Genomic DNA, 19,648 nt, shown 5'->3' with positions numbered 1-19,648 from the left:
TGCCTGAATGCAACACTTGAGTGCACCTGTTACTTCGCCTGCTGTAGTTACATGAGTCAGTTGTGTATTTGTCAGGAATAGGAGATACAAAAGGAGCAAAGAGATGAGAGCGAGATTAAAGACTCGATCTGGGCTGCTGACGTCTCTTACCATTTGATGTCGTCTGTGTGTCCGGTGTAGTGTCTCTGCAACCGCTCGTCCACGTTAAACAGGACGACCACGGAGGCGATGAAATACACCGTTTCTCCAGTGGGGAGCAAGTAAAGGTTGGAGCGACAGTCTCGACCACGGTAGCCATAGCTGAACAAGAAAGCGGTCAAGGAATGAAAGAAAGGAAAACCCTAAATGGGTCTATAACACATGTTTTGCTCTGTTTTCTTTAATCACAAACAGCTATGTGCTTTCATTTGTGTAGCATTCATAAATTTAAACTGTGTGGATTAAAACTGAGATCAGGAGAAGCAAAAATAATAGACTATAAAATTAGCTTTGCATGATTCATAGTGAAAAGGAATCCTTTGTCTTCATTCTTTTCATTTCATCCACTGAGTGAGCTAATCTCGCCTTTCTTCTGATTGGCTGCCACTTGCAAACAGAACACTTGAACAGTGGGTGGGAGGGGCTTCTAAGGCTGAGATGACTGCATTAAAGATTTCAGTCTCTTTGACATCATGTAGATCCAAGGAAAACGGTCTGAAACCAAGCGTTTAGAGCTTTTTAAAGCATTACATGCTGCTCTATTCATATTATTGTTGAATTACACTTTCGGCATGTTTAATGTGGACATTCTTCACTGCAAAAGAAAACAACCAAAAGCTATATAGGTCCATTTTAAAAATGGGTAATTCATCATATCCAAAATGCACGGCCCACGTTTGTATTTCTGTCGGTGTGTTTGTTGTTTGTGCTTTCCTTATCAGATTTGATCATTTTCTGTTTTGCCTCTGGGTTTGTGACAGGCTTAACAACCAGCTATATTCACTCCTTCATCAACGAACAAAAGAAGCAAAGAAATAAAACCGCAGTGACACAAAGTAAAAATAAAACAGCACAAGAGGAGCTGCTGACTGGCCGTGCTTTAGCCTGCCAGCTGTGCGCAGGTTATTACTGACTCCAGGCCGCAGAGCGATGAGCCCGGCTCCGACAGCGGCAGCACAATCCGGTGAAAATGAACATCTGAACAGATCTGCTCTGACAAGCAGGGAAAGCAAAAAGACAGGCTCGCGCCTTCCTCCTCTTAACTCCCACAACTACATCACAATGTGGATTTCCTCAGATGATTACTTTGAGAAACTTTCCAAATCAGAAAGTGGGATTATACTTGAACTTTTTCTGTTCAAAACATGTCAAAATGCTCTCACACAAGCTCCCTGCCTCCGGTATTTGGCAAATAGGTTGCAGTAAAAGGATACACCCAGTCCAGCTTGAGTTTGTTGCTAGGTAGCTCTGCTCTTGCCTCCAGGCAGTAGCTGTCCACTTGGTCTTTGGGCATGTACATGGTGACGGGGCGTCCTTTCAAATACATTTTCACATAACCCTCCTCTAGAAAAGGCAACAAGAATAATCGGTGAGATAATGTTTAGATGCACAAACACAGAACCCCTGAATCCTGGGTGGAATTAAATCACTTACAGTGTCATTTTTTTTACTATACGGCAAAACAGAAGCACACACAGCACTGCTACTTAATACATCCATTATGGTGTGAATGACAAGGGTGATAATACTGAGTGTAAGACAAGACGAGAGGATGAAGTGATGTGAGATGATCAAAAAATGACAGAGCTTGGGAAGACAAACAGCTTTTTAACGGACTTTTATTGGCCATTTCAAAACACATATATGACAAGAAGCAGCACAAAATAAAACTGCAAACACTTTGTTAAAAATCTTCACAACTCAGGAATATTCAGCTCACAGCAGAGATTGACCAACATGAAACGCAGACACAAGAAGCAGTGAAAAGAAAAAAAAAAACCAGATTGAGGCTTAGAAGAGGAAACACTGAGAAATCATTTTAAAACATGCAAAATAAACCATGCAGAAGGAAACCAAAATGAACAAAACAAACTTTAATGTTAACAGATAATCAGAAAGGTTGACTAATGGATCAAATTGATGGCTTTAAAGGTTTTTGTACTCATTTTGCTGCTTTTTCTCTGATTCTTTCCTTGTGTTGTTTTTAAAGGGAAAGATCAGGTTTAAAATCATGAATCTTCCTTTATTACTTTAGACATAAAACATGCTGTCCTCTCTAGATAAGCTTGCTTATGTTTGCTAATAACAAATCTGAAAGTACTGGCTGGGGGATTTAATAGGGCTGCGGTAGCTGGGTGTATTAAGGGGAGAGTAGGATGACAGGCTCCCGGTCTTCCTCAACTGGATGCTAAAATTCGGGTTCGTTCTGGCCACTGAAACCTTAGCAGAGTTGCCTTTTTTGGCCCTGCTGATTTCTGAGGTTTGTTGTGTGTTGGCGGCTGAACGGGTTGTTACCCCTGAAGCTGCAGGGACGCTGCCTTTCCCAGTCAACTTTGTAGAGCGGCTGAGGTAAATCTGTACTGTGACTATAACATAGATAAGGAGAAAGAGCAGGGGAGTTGTTGATGAAGCGGGGCAATAGAGGTTGTCAGGGCCGGACAGATGAAGAGAGCAAAATAGGGACAAAGCAGGATCAAGAAATGCAAGAAGTTAGACACATGAAGTTTTTTTTACATTAAGTACAAGAATTATGAAACTGGTAGGACACAGGGAAACTATGGAAATTATTCCCAATTTAAGCCAGCATATTGTTGAAGACTGGGATATATTTAGAAAAGTAGTAATTTAGTATCTGTTGAGCAATGCAAATTAAATTTGTCATTTTTAGTTGGTCTCATATAAGATCTCCCCCTCAGTCATTCGAAACCTTGTTTTGGAGCCTTTACATAAACTGTATATAAATGATGGCAGCAGTCATGGTTGTCAACTGGTTTGCATATTAATGCTTTGAGTTGACAATACTGGTTCTGGCCATCTGGGTTTCTCAGTCAGATTTGTGCCTTGGGTATCATTTCTGGTTTAAAAAACTAAGACATAGCACAATTGCGGGTAGCCACGCCCTAAAAGCATTCCCTGCATTATCCTCTATTTTACTATAAATGGAGATCATAATTTACAGCCTTTGGAAGAGATTGCAAAATAAAGAAAATGGTGTTACAAAAAAAGACCATATATTTTATAACTGCTATATTTTATGGGGCTATAATCTCTTAATTACATTTAAAAAAAAGCTTTATTGCTGAATTTCCGATTAATCAAATTGGACTGAAAGTCTAACTTCAGTGTTGTTTTTTTCAGGTTTTATTTTAATTAAAACATTAACATGAAAGGTTTAGGGGGTAAACAAGACCTTTTTGGGGGTTAACTTCTCAAAAACACAAATACGTCCAGTCTGCGACAAGAGGCTACACACACACACACACACACACACACACACACACACACACACACGACTTCATTTTAAGAAGTCACTAGCCTGAAACGTTGGAACCAGATGCTTTTAGCAACAAAATGTTCACAATCATCTCATTGTTTGTTTTAAAGATTACATTCCCCTGTAACAAGGCTGTGCAAACACCAATATATCTTTAAAGAAGTGGGCTTGGCTTTCACTTTGGTCAGTTTTGTTCAAACACTCATCTGAAGGGGACCACACACACACACAAACACACACGTACACACACCCAAACACACACTCACACTTGTCAGGCTGTGTGAGAAAACTACAAGCTGAAAAAAAAAATCAAACAGACTTCAATAGGAACTACCCAAAATCAGATACTCAGTGTGTTTGTAATGCAAATATTCACTTTGAGGGTGGGGAGGTAATAAGCAGTGGCAAATCTACATGCTCTGAACTGAAGCGAAGGATCTGAGAACAGAGGATTTAAAGAGTTTGCAGAAAAACTCAAAGCGACTGCGAGGCAGCAAGTGTCAGAAATCTTTGTGTGGTTACTATGGTGACAGAGACTAAATGCCTGTGAGCGAAAGTGAGGCTGTGAGCAAACAGGCACAACTGTGGTAAGGCGGCAGCTTCGCCCACAGCTGAATAATAAGTAAACTGCAAACACTGCAATCCCACTCTGATGCAGCACTCGGTGGAGGTTAGGTAGGAGGTGTGGGCGTTTTTATGTTAATTAATCCAGGGAAGGCTATGTTCACACAGTTTTTGTGAACCCACTCCCGCCCCTGTCTGGACAGCTTTCTGTGTACTGCGAAAGTTTTAGATACCTAAAAGTTGGAGGTGAGCAAAACTATGAGTTGAAATTTCAGAGTTATACTCCATATTTTATCCAGAAGAGTAAAATAGCTTTTGAGGCTTAGAGCAAAAGTGATATGTGTTCAGAGATCAGAACAAATTGTCTGCAGTGTCCAGAGAGCTGTGGATAACTGGGAGCGGATGTGTATTAGGGGACGGGGGTGAGTGGCCTACCTTTGCAGTGGGTCACACGTCGCATTCCTTGTAAAGGTCACAGAGAGACACACAAGCACCAGGTGAGGCGTGGCATCGCTTCCTCACTTCCTGGTCTGTCCTAATATGAGTGAACTTCCTGTTTACTGGTTTTAATGAACAGCAGCTTCTCTCCGTAATGTTCTTAATGAATCAGCCTCATTCCTAATGGCTACTTTCCTTAAATGGCCAAAAGAATCAATGCTCGTTTCCTGGTGCTCCACCCTCTGCTCCTACACTGTAAGTGAATAATTAAATTAAAGCCCCCACCTGACCCCCATCTACTAACCCTTTTAGTCCTTGTTAAGCTAAAAACAAAGAAAAATGTCTATTTTGTTAGATTAGTTTAATGTGAGGACAAAGACTATTTTTTACTGAATATCAAATGTACCATTTTACGTTCATGTCCTGCAGGCAAGCATGAGATAAAAGCTAAGACTGCAATTATTGCTCACATTGGTTTATTGTCACATAGTGATAGGTTATGCCTATCAAGCTGCCTATGATCAATTAGCCTAAATCATCAGAGCATGACATAAGTGAAATAAATTAGCGGGAATATTGACTGGCTCATTCGATCATTTTTTGTGTCGTAAATTGCTGTTTTTCTTTTTTTTTAAACTATGGCCTTAAACTTCTGAATATTTAAGGCAGTTTGTGACATGTGGTGGATCAGTAAGCTGCACGCTGTTTTATCTTTTCATAACACAGACAGAAACCTGGTAAAGCTTTGTCTCGTTCTGTAGATCGAGCCGAGTAAATATGGAACCAGATGAAACGCAGCAGTGCAATTTAGGCAGAAATCAATAGCATGCTGGATATGGAAATTCTGATCAATACTCATCTAATTTTATATTCAGTCCCATTGTCTTGTTACAATGTGCTTTCTGGATTTTGTTCAAAGGATACACCGTGTAAGACCTGGTTCACCTGTGAGGTGCATGATTCAAAAAGATTCAAAGCATCAGATTGAAGGATTTTCTTGAGAGGAATTTTTCAGCTGTTAGATGCTTGTATGTTTTTAACTTTTTAAAATTTACAGTAACTCAGAGAGGTCAAATGTACTACGATTTAAGAAAACACCAGCAAATAAAAAAAATGCTGCTAAAGTACACAAAACACAACAGAAATGCAGATAAGAAAAAAAATCCCAAAAAAGACCCACAATGGAAGTAAAGAAAACCGAAAACTTGTGTTCTTGGGGGAAGCATTACCATGACGGAACGGCTGCATAAGTGACAGAAACCAAAACATGGGAAGAATCGCCCTGAGACAAACTTAAAAGAAGCGGAAGACGCCTCAGTGTTGTGAGGAGGAAAAAGATACAAGGGGCTGACTGTTTTAGTCTCATAACTCATATAATTCTGTAGATGCTTGTTTGCTTTTAGCCGCTAACTGTTAGCATGTCACTTCCGCTGCTGTTCCGTCACATTATTGTCCCCCCAAAACACGTTCTGTTTTGTGAGTTTTGTTTAGTTTTTTTGTAAGGTTTTTCTATTTTATTTTGTGTACTTTTGCAGAATTTTTGCTGGTGTTTTCTTAAGTTACACATTTGACCTTTCAGGGCCACCGTACTTTTTCTCATTGCTGCACTAATATCACATATTACGTGAGTCATATTAACCTTGCACTCCTTCCGCTATTAAAAACGTTTATATCGTTTTATGGAAATCACCTGGCCGCTAATTTAATTAGCTAGAAAGTTACTATAGCAAATGCCAATGCAATTAGCTATAACAGTTTACCCAGGAGTGTACTTTATATCATTATTTGTGGCCTCAAAGACAAACCCTTAAAAAGTTTCCTGTAAAGTTCTGATTTACTTGGAAAAGCCCCTGAAGGCTTGCTATTGATATATTTATGCATTTGAATCTCTTCAACAAAAGCAGAGGAAGTTTATCAGCTCACTGGACAATATTAGGATCTGCTTTTTTAACTGAGTATAAATGACAAACTGTTTAGCAGTGCAACCAAAAGTTCAGTTTAACATAAGAAGCAGGAAGAACTTATTACAAAAAAAAAAGACAAATGGCAATTTGAAGATGAGGATGTAGGATGCTTGTTACTTGTGAGGGAGGAAATAATGGAGAAAATGAACACTAAGACAAAGCATTGTGTGTTAGCCGTCAGTGGTCGTCTGGGTACAGAAAACAGTTCAAGGCATCTCTTGCACTGCTTCCTTTTAGGGATAAACAAAAAAGTGAATACATAATTCTGTATTTTAACAGGATTTCTAAAAAAAATGCATTGACCTCCGACTGACACAGAGAACCACTGAGCATCTTTTATGTAATGGCTCTCAATGAGTTGGACCATAGCTTGGAAACCCATAGTCATCAAGGCCAGACAGCCATAAAGGAGATGCTTCTTACCTGCATTGAACACTGGGTCCCTCTGTTTGCTGCAAAGTAAACGAGTAAACAGACAGCTGTCAATCAGCACCCCAACTTTGGGTAAACCATCGCTACTGTATGTTTTAATTTGAAAGAGCCTTATAAGAAAAACCTTGTAGTTTCTGGTTTGCAAAACACAAACATTGTTATACATCTTAGCTTCCATGTGGCGCCGAATGGAGAAAAACTGATTCACTGCCGGTTCTGCCTAACCTGTCACTCCTTTTGCCGCTGGAGTTGCTTCCAGTGGATCCGGCTCGGGTTCGGTTGCCCTTGGAGTCACCTGAATCTTTCCGATTGAGTGTCCCCATTTGTTCATTAGAATTGGCTCTCCTCACAGTGCTGTGATTAAAAGGATGGAAGACAAAGTCACAAGAAATAGGTCACAAAACTTACCGGATGCTGCTTTTTCTGAAAATGCCATCTGGTAAAGTTTTCATCCAGATGTATACATTTCCCCCCCCTTAATCAGCTCAGATTTGTCCCCGTCTGGCACCTAGAGACAACCGGCCACTCACAAATAGGGCAAAGCTGGCAGATGGCTAAATACTAAGTAATACAGATTAATTTAATTCTGGATTAATTCATTACATAAATAAACCCTGCTTGTTGCTGCTTTTGCTGCATTACTACACAACTTAAGTACTAGAATAGCTTTATCCCCGCTCTACCTCCTGGCTGTGGCTCAGGATGTAGAGCGGCTGTGCACTAATTGAAAGGTTGGTGGTTTGAGCCTCCAGCCTGGATGCTGAAGTATCCTTAGGTAAAATACTGAACCCTGAGATGCTCCTATCAGAGTGTGTGAATATTATGTAATATTAGTATTACTGATTACAAGTAAGCAGTATGAGCAAAGTTGTTTGAGGAGATTAAGAACACCTTTCAGGACTCGAAGCATCTTTCTTAGAAGATTATTAAAGCTCAAACTTTTTGGGGCCATGCACCCCTTTCAGGCAAGGACATCATCCAGGGACACCTTTATAATGGTAGCATGAATAGAGATGTTCATTTACTCACGCCATCTCCATTCACTAGGAGGTCAAACTGTGCAGCAGCAGTAGAGGTTTGTTACACCTTGAGAATGGTTATCGGTTGTTAACCTGCAGAGGGTCCTTGCAGCCCAGTGTGAAGAACCACTGATCATTGGGCCTGCTTAGCAAACACTGCTACCTCACTAACAGCAAAACAGGAAAGTTGAGGACATCAGGTCCAATAAAAGTTGGGAAGAAGAAAGAAACAACTTTTTACAAAACCGCACAGTGCCGTTTCCTCAGAGTTTTACTGTGTTTACTCCTCTGTGATTATAATAACCACAGCATTTGCACAGACCTCTGTAAATCTGCATATTGGTGGTGCCGGCAGCCTGCCCATTCACAACAATAAAAAGGCTCCATCAGCAATCCAATGACCAGCAGGCCGAGTCACCTAATCCACCCTATGGGAGGAAAGTCTATTCAAATTCTAAAACTGGCCGGTGGCTGTTATCCCTTCTGGGATAACTTCTGTGTGTGTTTGTTCATTAAAGAAGAGAACAGGATGGAAAGAAGAGTGAGAGAAAGAGAGACACCGTTGTTTGCCGCGTTATCCCATGAGGAATCACAGTAATTGGACCACAGGGCTTTGAAGGCTGTTCTGTGTACACCAGTGCTGATGGGATTGTGATCAGTCTGCAGTTTAAGTAATCCCACACAGGCACAGCAAATAACACACACACTGCACCAAAGACTTAAAAAACATATGATTAATCACACCGAATAAAAAAAAAATTCATATAATTTAGTGAGCAATTTTAAAAACTGGAGATCGAGTTAAGCATGTGTTAGATCAGTTAAGCGCTGTATAAATCTACAGCATACTGTAACGTGGTGATAGTCTCACCTGAGGGGCAGATAGAGAATTCTGGAGGAACGAGACAGGGAGGAGAAACTGGACAGAGTGGCAGGACATAACAACATAGGTGAATGAGACATAAACAGAATGCATCACAGTGGGAAACAACATATAATCAGAGACAGACAATGAAGACAGGAAAAAGATGGGAAGGACCCAGCACAATACAGGAGACTACACGGAAGAGATATCTGATGAGAAATAACTCTATCTTGGAATACAACTAAAAACTAAAGACTTTAAGGGGTATAAGATTTGCTGCTATTGTGTTATCGGCGTTCACTCTATTTCCATCTTTAGCCTGACGTTGCCTCCACAGGGAAGATGGATTTGATTTTCCCTAACAAGTAGCAAGAGACCCATAACACTGATTCACAGCCATGCCAACATAACAAGTAAAAACAGTTGGGCTAATCATTAGTCTCCAGTGCCACTCATCATCCTTCAACTAAGAAAGTGCTGTTTCATGTCACGATGCCAAGCCTGGAACTAGACAACCCTAAAACTATGACTATTCAGGGTTGGATATATATATAATGAAATATACATTTAAAAAAAGATATTTTCAGTGTCAAAGCTTGAGCTCCTGAGTTTAATACTTCTAAAAGAGAGGCGGAGAAGCAGAGTTAACATTTGCGCGGACTGGAGCAGGCCCCTGCTGTGTGCCAAGCTTCATCTGATTTAGTTAATGTCATCAGAGAATGGGGAAAGGCGATTGTTATGCTGGCAGGCAAGATTGATAACCTGCACTCCATATTCACCTGTAAACGCACGGACGCACAAAGAACACAGAGCAGCAGATGATGAAAATGCTTCGTCTCCCTTTATCAGGGCTGTTAAATGTCAATGTGTGTGGATGATAAAAAGCCAGAAATGTGACGATTTATGGCTGAAATGACCTGGCGTGGCACAGGCAGACATGAGGGAAGAAATGTCGAGACACATAAAACTTCTGGGGTGAAGAACAATAAATCATTCCAGCGGTTTTAATGACGCTTGGGATTTTGTAGAAAAACAAGACAAAATCTGCTGACTCTGACAGTCCACACCTTCAAGTTGCTCTAAGGAAGCAAAAGGTTTCCAGAAATGCCGATAGCCTCCTTAAAATCGATTATAATGAACAGACAAAGAAGAGCAGAGGAAAAAAATGCTCAAATACATTTACAGTCATACTGGGTTTCCTTACGTCTTGTTGGCTGGCGCGCTGGTGTCCTTCCTGGATCCAGATCCAGATGGGGATGGCAGAGTCCCGCTGCCTTTCTTTGGTAGGACTGTCCCGTTGTTTACTGTGGGCCGTAACGGCAGGGTGGCGATCATTGGCCTGGCTGGAAGAAAGAGGACGACATGACGCGTTCAGAAAGAACCAGTATCAGAGCCAGCACCTGTAGTGTATTTAAAATAACGCTGTATGTACTGCCACCTCGGTTATTTGTCTACACATTCATTGAATTTGGAGTCAACAAACAATTAAACTCAGAATTCTTGATTTGAAGATAGTTTACTTTGCTTTTAGCTGAACTCTCAACATGTAAAAATTACTTTTTTCTTAGAGTGACCATGGGTTTGGGGAGGGTGGGGGTGGGGGGGCTTCCTGCTGGGGCAAAAGGAGCTGAGGATTGATAAGTCCTGGACACATGCCATGCCGAGTCAAACCATGCGCTGCCATGTCATGGATTTATTGAAATATTTCTTCATGTTTTTGTAGAAACACGGATAAATGAAATGTACAGTAGTGCTGGTTTTCCCAAAAATGCCCCCAGGGTTGCCACTGGCCTACTGTATAGGTTTATAGACACGTTTGTGTCATTTAATATACACAGTATATACTCACTGGTCATTTCATTAGATACACTTGCTCAACTGCTTGTTAACACAAATATCTAACCAGCCAATCACTTGGCAGTAGCTCAATGCATGACCTTGACTCATTGGTCGGTTTGAGAAACTGCTCATCTGCTGCGATTATGCCACGCAACCACCTTTAGTGTTACAGAGAATGGCCTGAAAAATAGAAAGTGTCCAATGAGCTTCAGGCTCCTGGGTGAAAATGCCTCATTGATGCCTGAGGTCAGAGAAGAACGGTCAGACTGCTTCAAGCTGATAGGAATGCAACAGTAACTCAACAAAGGCATGAAGAAGGAAACATCCCTGAACACACAACCTTGAAGCAGATGGGCTACAGTAGCAGAAGACCACACCAGTTACCAATCTTGTTAGTGAAGAATAAGAAACTGAGGCTACAGTTCACTCAGGCTCACCAACACTGGGCAAAAGATTACTGAAAAAGCGTTGCCTATTCCGCTGTGATATTTGGATAGGATGTTAGGGTCCTCCTTTGGGATGTGGTGGACGGGGAGATTCCAATTACGGATGTGCAGCAGATTCCAAATCAATATGGAATTGTTGGATTCATACCATTAAGGCAGCTTTGAAGACAAAATGTGCTCCAACCCGGTACTAGCAAGGGGTAACTAATGAACTGGCCAGTGAGCGTAGTTTGACTTTCAGGGTTTTGTTTCCCAAATGTAAATATAATTCCAATGTGAGGGTTCAGAGATGGGAAATAACTGCACAGTGTTTTATATCTTCAGGTTAAAAAAGAGGGAGAAGATTAAGTGATTATATATAAACAAGTAAACTAAATTTAAATGTAATTGTTTTAAAGGTTTCTCATTGAGATGGAATACAGTTTGTAGAAAATGGAGTGGTATCAGAAAAACTGACACACACACCCACCCACCGACACACACGCACGCACACACACAATTCATTCAGGCAGCATAGACTAACAGATCCAAGCTGCAGCTTTATCTGCAGTGATAAATATTTAATAGACACTGCTTCATCCAGACACACATTGATACTCAGGCCTGTGCACACACTCCCTCTGTTATCTTTCATGTAGTAATTACGCAGCAGGGGCAAAACGAGGTTTGTAATTTTGTTAGCATGTTAAAGAAGACAAATGCGTGTGCTCCTCTGTGTACACGATTGTCCACATGCAGTCAGCCCGACTGGGTTAAACTTTCTGAATCAGATCACTGTGCTTCAGTCGAGGGAAAGCAGACTGCTGGTGGGGAACAATGAGTCCGAGTCATCCTCCACTTCCCCAATCAAACTGAAACTCCATCCGTCCAGACTCACTCCTGAGAATGGAGCTGTCAGCAGCTAAGAATCCTAATCTGCTTTTGCTTCATTACTCTAAAGCACATGTGAGGACTTGAAACACATGAAGTGCAGCTGATTTCCCATGCAGCCTTTATCAGCCTCAGGAGTGACAGCACGATTTCATGACCAAAGTTTACACATCTCCACTGAAAAATCGATGCATGCAGTATTGTTAAGCAATAAAAATGCAAAAAACATGTGAAAAAAGTCTACCTTTTATCACTCTCTGGGGCTCGCTTTTTTAAAGTTTATGCAATGTTTTCAGCACAGATGAGAAGAGCATGCAGCTGTGTGACACCAGGTGGAGAGATCATCAGAGTGAGGCATTTTAAGGTTTAGCAACTGTGCCTTTGACTTATGATAAAACCATTCGTGAAGGTGAATCACATTCTGGAGGTGTTGATTTAACTCTACACCTCAGCCGAATAGGTTGGGATGCTTTCTTATTCCTTTTCATTCCAGAGAGAGAGTTGTGAAAATCAATACAGCCTCTGTTCAGTGGGAAGCTACAGCCAGCAGCTAGTGAGCTTACCAGAAAGACAGGAAACAAAGGAGAACGCTAGCCTGGCTCTTATCAAACAAAACCTCATAAAACAGTTTTTGTGCTGACACAAATTCCCACAAAGATCTGTCTTCAAACTCGGATCACAGTGCAGTGAGCCGTATTGAATGCAACTGTGCATTTCCTGGTGAAATACTATATATTTAGGATAATAGTAGCAGGGCAGGCAGTGACACAATACCAGGTCTGGTTAGTGCAGTCAGGCTACACAGTGAGCCTACCTGGCTTCCCAACATTGCTGTCTGCTGAGGGAGATTTTCTCATCATAGCGGGGTCTATACATGTAAGGCAAAAGCATTCAACAAGACAACACAGTCCAAGAGAAGATGGGACAGGAAGGAGAGGAGAGCGATGAGTCAGATGAAAGAAAACTAGCGGGATTTGAAGATCAGCATCGACAGGTCAGAGTGGAAAAACAGACCCAAGAGTCCTGAAAAACCACGTGTGCAAGCCAGTCTGTGTGTGATGCATATACTATAATAGCAAGCCCCTAGGCTTTGTGCTGGACTGTATGTTACCTTTGGTGGGTCCTCTGCGTGCACCCATGGCCTGCTGCTCTTCAGACACATTGAGTCTGCGGACCACGTCAGCTAGAGCGGACTTGAGCAGCTGAATCTCATCCTCCTGCATCTGGACCCTCTGCTCCAGGGAGGCGATGCGGTCGGTCACCTCCATACTGCTGGCCGCTGACGCACTGTCATCTGAGGACGCAGTGAGCTCACGTTAGAAAACGCAGAAAACTAATGAGAAAAGTAAACAGTGGTTTTTCAGATAATGTCACATTATCAGTACAGGCGGCTACAACTTTCAAACCCTGAACTCACTTTTATCCTTTTATACTTTCAGCATCTTTGACTATGAAGACTGTTCGCCAGCCTGGTTTTAGTGTCTGTTCTCTGATCTTAAACTAACTTAACACATTATTACCACCTCTCCACCTGACACACTAATAAAGGCCAAGCATAGGCCACCAGGGTCCACTTCATTAATGATCACACACACACACACACACACACACACACACACACACACACACACACACACACACACACACACACACACACACACACACACACACACACACCTTAATGCAGGGTCTCCTCCATTAAGACTTTGATGTCACAGGGGTTTGATGAATTATTAATGTAAATCACTGCTGTGTTTTCCCTGCAGACTTGTAATAACAGCCTGATGCATTATGCATTAGAGAGCAGGCATCTGGTGATTAGACAGATCTGCAGCCTTGTTTCTGCTGGGAATCTGAGTTAGACCCCAACTGCTTGGTGACATTATGGAAATCATGAAAAAGGCTTCTGACCTCTGTAAATAACATTCTCAAACAATGTAGCGCAACAGTGTCTCAGACAAACTGAAATGTGTTTGTTTTCAGACAATCTGGTGAAACAAAACGGGTGTGATGATGCTCTAAGGAAGCAAAAGCTGCTCTGCGGAGGCGTGAGTTCCCCAAATATTCACTTGTAGATAGAAATTCAGAAAAACTGCAGTATTTTTAGTTCCATAAAATAATTAGATAAATAAAAACACACATTTGGATCAATGACACTAATAACATAAAGACAACTTCCTACCAAATATGATCTAAATAGAACAAAGAGTCGTTAGTGAAATTGTAATACTTGATTATTAATTTGAAATAAATAATTCTTTACTCAAATTTAAATTTTCTTCCAAAATGAATGGCAAACATTTAAGCACAAATAACACAAAAGAGTGTGCGACTTTAGGACTGTCAAACTCCTTTTCTTACAATTTTACATCATAAGCATTCATAAGTGTATAATCCCATAAGATCCAACGAAGTCGCTGTAATCTAATTGTCAAAACATGCCGGAAAGGCAATTTCACCGATTTGTTTACAAGTGGGAAATTCCATTAGCGAGCAAAATTCACCGTTAGCTGGTTATGAATCGCTTCGGTCAAGGAGACCCTCGATTAGACAAGATGATGAACTGGCGCATTAAGCAGATGGGGCACGTGAAGCTTGTAGCATAAAATGGAAATCTGCATACGTACAGAATGGCTGAATCAAGCAATTACAGTCGACGCACAAACACAGACTACAGCTGTGCACACGGCTACACATTACTGCTGACTTGAGATTTCCCTGAAAGGTTGCAATAATAATGCTAACTGTGTTTTGAGACTGGACTAACATAAGTATAGTGCTTAAAAAATTATTAGACCTTCTGTCAAAAAACAAGAAGACAGAAATATTTTAGAAATCTGTCAAAAACTTGTTTAAAAGTAAAAAACTACTGACCTCCACTTTTCATATCCACACCTGAGCCGGTGTTGTGCCAAAAAGTGATTGTCTGCCAAAAACTGATTTCCAATGTTTCTGTGTATTTTTTATGTGTAATATCTTTACGTATGTTCATAAATAGACTTCGGTGAACAGGGTTTACAAAGGGGTTATATAGAGAATTAAAACAATATCTGTTTTTCAAGTATCTTTACAACTCTCTGCTATTGTACTTACATTAGCCTGTGGCCATCTCCCTGTACAACGCATCCACTTAACACACTGTTTGCTGCTACAACTACACATGTTTCTTTTCCAACTATTTATTTATGAGTGACTTATGTATGTATGTATGTATATATATGTATATATTGTACTATTCTTAGTTAGTGTATTGTCTGTCTTGTCTTAATGTTGGTTTAAAATGGAGCACTGTAACAAAAAATAATTTCCCCCAGGGATCAATAAAGTATTCTGATTCTGATTCTGATTATAACCAATCCGGTCCTTTATCCCCACTTAAAATATTTTTACAGAAATATTGTAATATTTGCTGCCATGTCTGCTGTCCTCTTGGCCAACTTACTCTTACAAAAGACATTTTTAATGTTAATGAGATTTTTTTAACTGCATAAATAAAGGTTATATAAAAGTCACTGCCAAAAACTGATTGCGGCTTCTACCTTGTTACACGAATGTTGTTTGTGGCTCAAGATGACTTTATGTCATCCATGAGGGATGCATTTGACATATGTTTCACATATTATAGCCCAACAAGTTACTTATAGCAGTTTAAATACGAGCAATCAGTTTTTGGCAAATACCGGAAATCAGTTTTTGGCAGACAATCACTTTTTGGCACAACACCGGCACAGTCGACTTCTTTGACAAGTCAGGAATCGATCGAGTAGAACATCAAGCCTGTCCGTCCATTCTCTTCTGCTTAATAGGTGTTTATAGGCGTCTTACCCTGTTTACTTATTACATAAAGACCCTAAGTCTGAGTTTAACTGTTCTAATTACACAAATTAAAATGACTTTAAGTGGGAGATAAATATCTATGAAGATTCATGGCCACCAACCAACCAATGGTTATTTGTATGTTTACCTGCTAATGAGGAATAGAGATCACCAATGTCGTTATTATTCATCTTCAACCATGAGTATCTGTGAAAAGATATTTGAGCAAGCAACTATCGCCATGTCCAGAGTAGAGTGCTTACAAACACAAACAGAGTTAACAGAGTTGCTGACTTTAGAATTCAGGTCATGTGACAGGTATTTTTTATGGCATCAAAGCCTGTAACACACTTGATATAGGTATTATTTGTATGCACCTTCTAATATTTTCACCGCCTGGTGAGAATCCTATAATGAAACCCCCGCTGTGGAGAAATGGCATCTGATGAAAACTGCAGGTGTGCAATCTTTTACATTACACCGACAGCAGAAGCTTTACAGGTTCAATGAGAAATATGTCTGTCTCATTATACGCTCATACAGACAGATTTCTACTCCAAGGATATGCTTTCTTGTTTCATAAGCAAAATCGCAATCTCGCTCCTTCTTTTCCACAGACACACACTGACAAAGCCTTTTCCACAGATCTTAATAACATTTAGCTCACCTGAGATTCTCTCTTTGAAGCAATCCTTGTTCATATTTACATGCAACAGTGTGTCACTGAGTGAACATCCAGAGATAACGCTTCTATTATCTGTCGAGCATCTGTCATGGGTCTGCTCCCAACACTGACACAATGACAGTGTAATACCGAAGCACAATGACTGGCTGTCACGGCCCCGTTTCCACCCAGCCCTGTGCTACCATCCCAACATATGCCACTTTCTGCCTTGGTTCCAACATCTGGGCCGAGTTAACGCCCACTAACATGTTTACAGCTACAACCAGAATCGGAAAAGGTCAGACAAGTTTGTTTTCATATGGAGGAATATGTGTTGATGGCGTGATGCTTATGTGCCGACAGCGCGATCACACAGAGAGCCGATTTAGCTAAATTTGCTCAGCTCTGTCTGGGGCTCAGGTCACATGCCTTCTGCCCAGAGACTCAGTATCAGTAAGATGTCAATCTTCATTTAACAGCAAATCCATCACCACAAAACAAGATTGCTGCACCAGTGTGGTATTCACACCTGTCAGCCATCTGCTTAAATCACTTCATTTCTGTCAGTCTGCTCCAGCTTCTGACTTTTTCTTTCTGTCCCTATTTTGTTATCTGGTCAATACCCGGCTGGGTCACAAATCCGAGGCGGATCTCAGAGCCCATCTGTCTGCTCGCCATAATGCATTTTGACACCCTGCTCCCTATTACCTTCCTCCTGCAAGTAGATGTGATTCTGGCAGAACCAGCAGCCTGCTTAAGTGCTTGTCCATCACTGCAGCCACGGGGATTAAATGAAAAACGCTCTTCAGTTCATTTTTTTTTACAGCTCTAAAATAACCCAACACTCCAGCTTGCATCTCCGCCTTATTTACTGACCTCACTGTCATCAATAATGAACACTGGAGGAGGAGGGCACACATGCTTTGACTCATTTCCCCTTCTTCTGGACTCGTGCTTTCCAAAGAATCGATACGCTAAAGGAGTAAAAATAGATGTGGAAAATGCTTATGACGAGCATAAAGGGGAGCAAAGCACAGCAGCCTCATAAATTCTGCAGGAGCCTTTTTAGCTGAGTCACTCCTTCAATATGTAAAATATGTAAGGATATGAATGCACATACAGACACGAGGAAGGGAAAAAAGACAAGGTTAGGGACATTCCCTTGGAGGAAATGTCATGCTATAGCAGCTGTCTCCCCATGTGTTCGAGCACTCGTGCTCACTTTGCCAATAACCCGCTGACAAACAGAGTGATTGATGTCTGTTTTCTTTACTCTCAGCGGTGCAGAAGATCCAAACAATAAAGCTAAACTGATTTGATGGAAAGTTCAGCTGCCAGGTTAAGCTGTGCCACAATGGGAGGTACCGAAAAAGCCGCAACCAGTGTTTGCAGAGAACCACCAGATCAAAAGAGCGAGAGGCTGCAGGAAACAGGTTGTCACAACATTTTGACAACTATTCCTGTTTTTCAGGCAGAAGGGCAGATCTGATATCGCTGCAGCTTCGGTGCATCTTTTTGCTACTTGCTTGTGCTCCAGCTTGCCAGCTTTTTTTACCCCCCCCTTTTTAATTTCACAACACAGACGCACATAGACCAGGTGGTGTTACTGCCACAGCGCCAGTTCAGCTGCTCCAAATTGAGTCACACTTAATAAACAACCAGTCTTCAGCATGATTCACTAATGGAGGTCTGGACTTTATCACCATTGAGCAGCACAAAGGAATTAAAGGAGGCAGCGATTTAAGGACAGGCATGAGAAATACAGAGCTAAATGAGAGAGAATAAAGGTGGGTGTGTGGCCGTGATCACAGAGCAGGTGGTGCTTTGACCTGAATGCTAATTTCAGTAAGCACTCTGATGAAACGTGGGTGTGATATTAGCATATTTTTAGCATATTTACCTTAATGTAGCAAATCAACATGCTACTTTGACAATTAGTTCTGAATTTCAGCTAATGATGGCACTTTGTTACTACCTCATGATAACTTAATGTCAACTTTCAGGGCACTTCAGCACAATACTAGAACTAAGTGGAAGACTAATAACATGTGTGATGATTATTTTTTTCTAATGTTATGCACAGTACAAGACAAGAAAAGTGTTGTGCTTAAAAGTGACGCATTTACACAGTTACAGTGTGCCTCAGGGACGACTGAAATGATCCATCAGGTGCCTGTCAGGAGGTCGGAGAGTTTAGTTACAGTTACAGACTGGAGAGAAAAATGAGGAAAGAGAGAAACAACAGACTGAGAGTTACTTAAAAGCCCATCAATCCCCTGTGTCACCTGCAGGAGAGAGCAGGGGACGACCTGATAGCTTTAGCTAATCAACTGGTCAGATTAGGGAGACAGATGCAGTTTACAAGCTGTCACTGAGGGCTTTTGCCTGACCGGGGCTTAAGAGGTAATAAATATCTAGAGGTGGATAAGAGAAAGGGAAGCCCTCACAGGCAACCTGGGAGGAGATTAAAGAGGAGGAACCACTGAGAGGAAGATGGAGATGATAAACAACGGAGGAAAAGCTTCTTTGTCCTGTCAAAACGGTAGCACTGAAAGACCCAAATAGGCTGACAAAGACAAGAATGAAAGATGGAGCTGTGTGCATGTGTAAGTGTGTGTCTTTGCACACACAGGGGTCAGAAAGAGTGAGTCTGGGTCAAACAGGGGTATGAATTGGGGCCAAAAGACCCCCCTCTGAGAGATCCTACTGTCCTTGTAAGAAAATGTTAAACCCTTCCTTCCTGACATCAGCTACATCCTTCCTGGGGTCAGAGTGAGGTCAGACGGGAGCTAGCTCCACCTTGCTCCTCTCACCATCACACCTACACACATCCAACATACTGCACAGGAGCTGAAATGCTGGCGGCGGTGATTTACAAATAGATGGTGTTAAGTGCTGCTTATTTTTCTGAGTGATTGATCAGATAATGTATTAAACACCATCAGTACTATTCCCCTGCCTCCTGTGGGACTGCACACCAATTATTAGAGAAATGGAGGAAGGCAGAAAAAATGGAAGGCTTTTCTCATAAATCTCTTGAACTTGTCTCCACAATCCACGTTAAAGGAGCTTATTGTGCATTTTTTCCTTTATTCTGTCACATATCTAGACTATGTAACTATACAGTTTCAGTGGATGCCCATGTTAAACACGGAACTTTCCTGTAATGAAGTCAGCATATTTACAAGTCATCAATCCTCAGTTTCAGACTGTTTCAGGCTATGAGCACTGAAGCTCAGCCCACCGATAGGTCCAATTT

At 41.2% G+C, this 19,648-nt stretch overlaps 1 protein-coding gene across 8 annotated transcripts in view; it reads right to left on the bottom strand.

Moving 5' to 3' along the window:
- eml1 (EMAP like 1) overlaps window positions 1–19,648 on the bottom strand; it is a 55,305-nt gene that overhangs the window by 9,290 nt on the left and 26,367 nt on the right. For 3 of the 8 annotated variants that reach the window (XM_086276020.1, XM_086276017.1, XM_086276018.1), the window contains exons 2-10: window positions 13,021–13,203; window positions 12,724–12,777; window positions 9,959–10,097; window positions 8,761–8,808; window positions 7,096–7,224; window positions 6,862–6,890; window positions 4,472–4,498; window positions 1,413–1,542; window positions 151–300 (exon numbers count right to left, since the gene is read on the bottom strand). In XM_086276020.1, the coding sequence (XP_086132146.1) occupies window positions 151–300; window positions 1,413–1,542; window positions 4,472–4,498; window positions 6,862–6,890; window positions 7,096–7,224; window positions 8,761–8,808; window positions 9,959–10,097; window positions 12,724–12,777; window positions 13,021–13,203 (889 nt within the window). The remainder of the gene's footprint in view (window positions 1–150; window positions 301–1,412; window positions 1,543–4,471; window positions 4,499–6,861; window positions 6,891–7,095; window positions 7,225–8,760; window positions 8,809–9,958; window positions 10,098–12,723; window positions 12,778–13,020; window positions 13,204–19,648) is intronic. The other 5 variants (XM_086276019.1, XM_086276021.1, XM_086276022.1 and 2 more) reach the window with 5 other exon arrangements.

Source organism: Aulonocara sp. 'chitande type north' Nkhata Bay, linkage group LG19 (genome assembly GCF_057382095.1).
Source record: "Aulonocara sp. 'chitande type north' Nkhata Bay isolate Kocher_YH1m ecotype deep benthic linkage group LG19, A_spYH_male_GT1.1, whole genome shotgun sequence".
Classification (NCBI taxonomy): Eukaryota; Metazoa; Chordata; class Actinopteri; order Cichliformes; family Cichlidae; genus Aulonocara; species Aulonocara sp. 'chitande type north' Nkhata Bay.
Note: the sequence above shows the minus strand (reverse complement) of the source record. Positions and strands in the feature narration are given on the sequence as shown.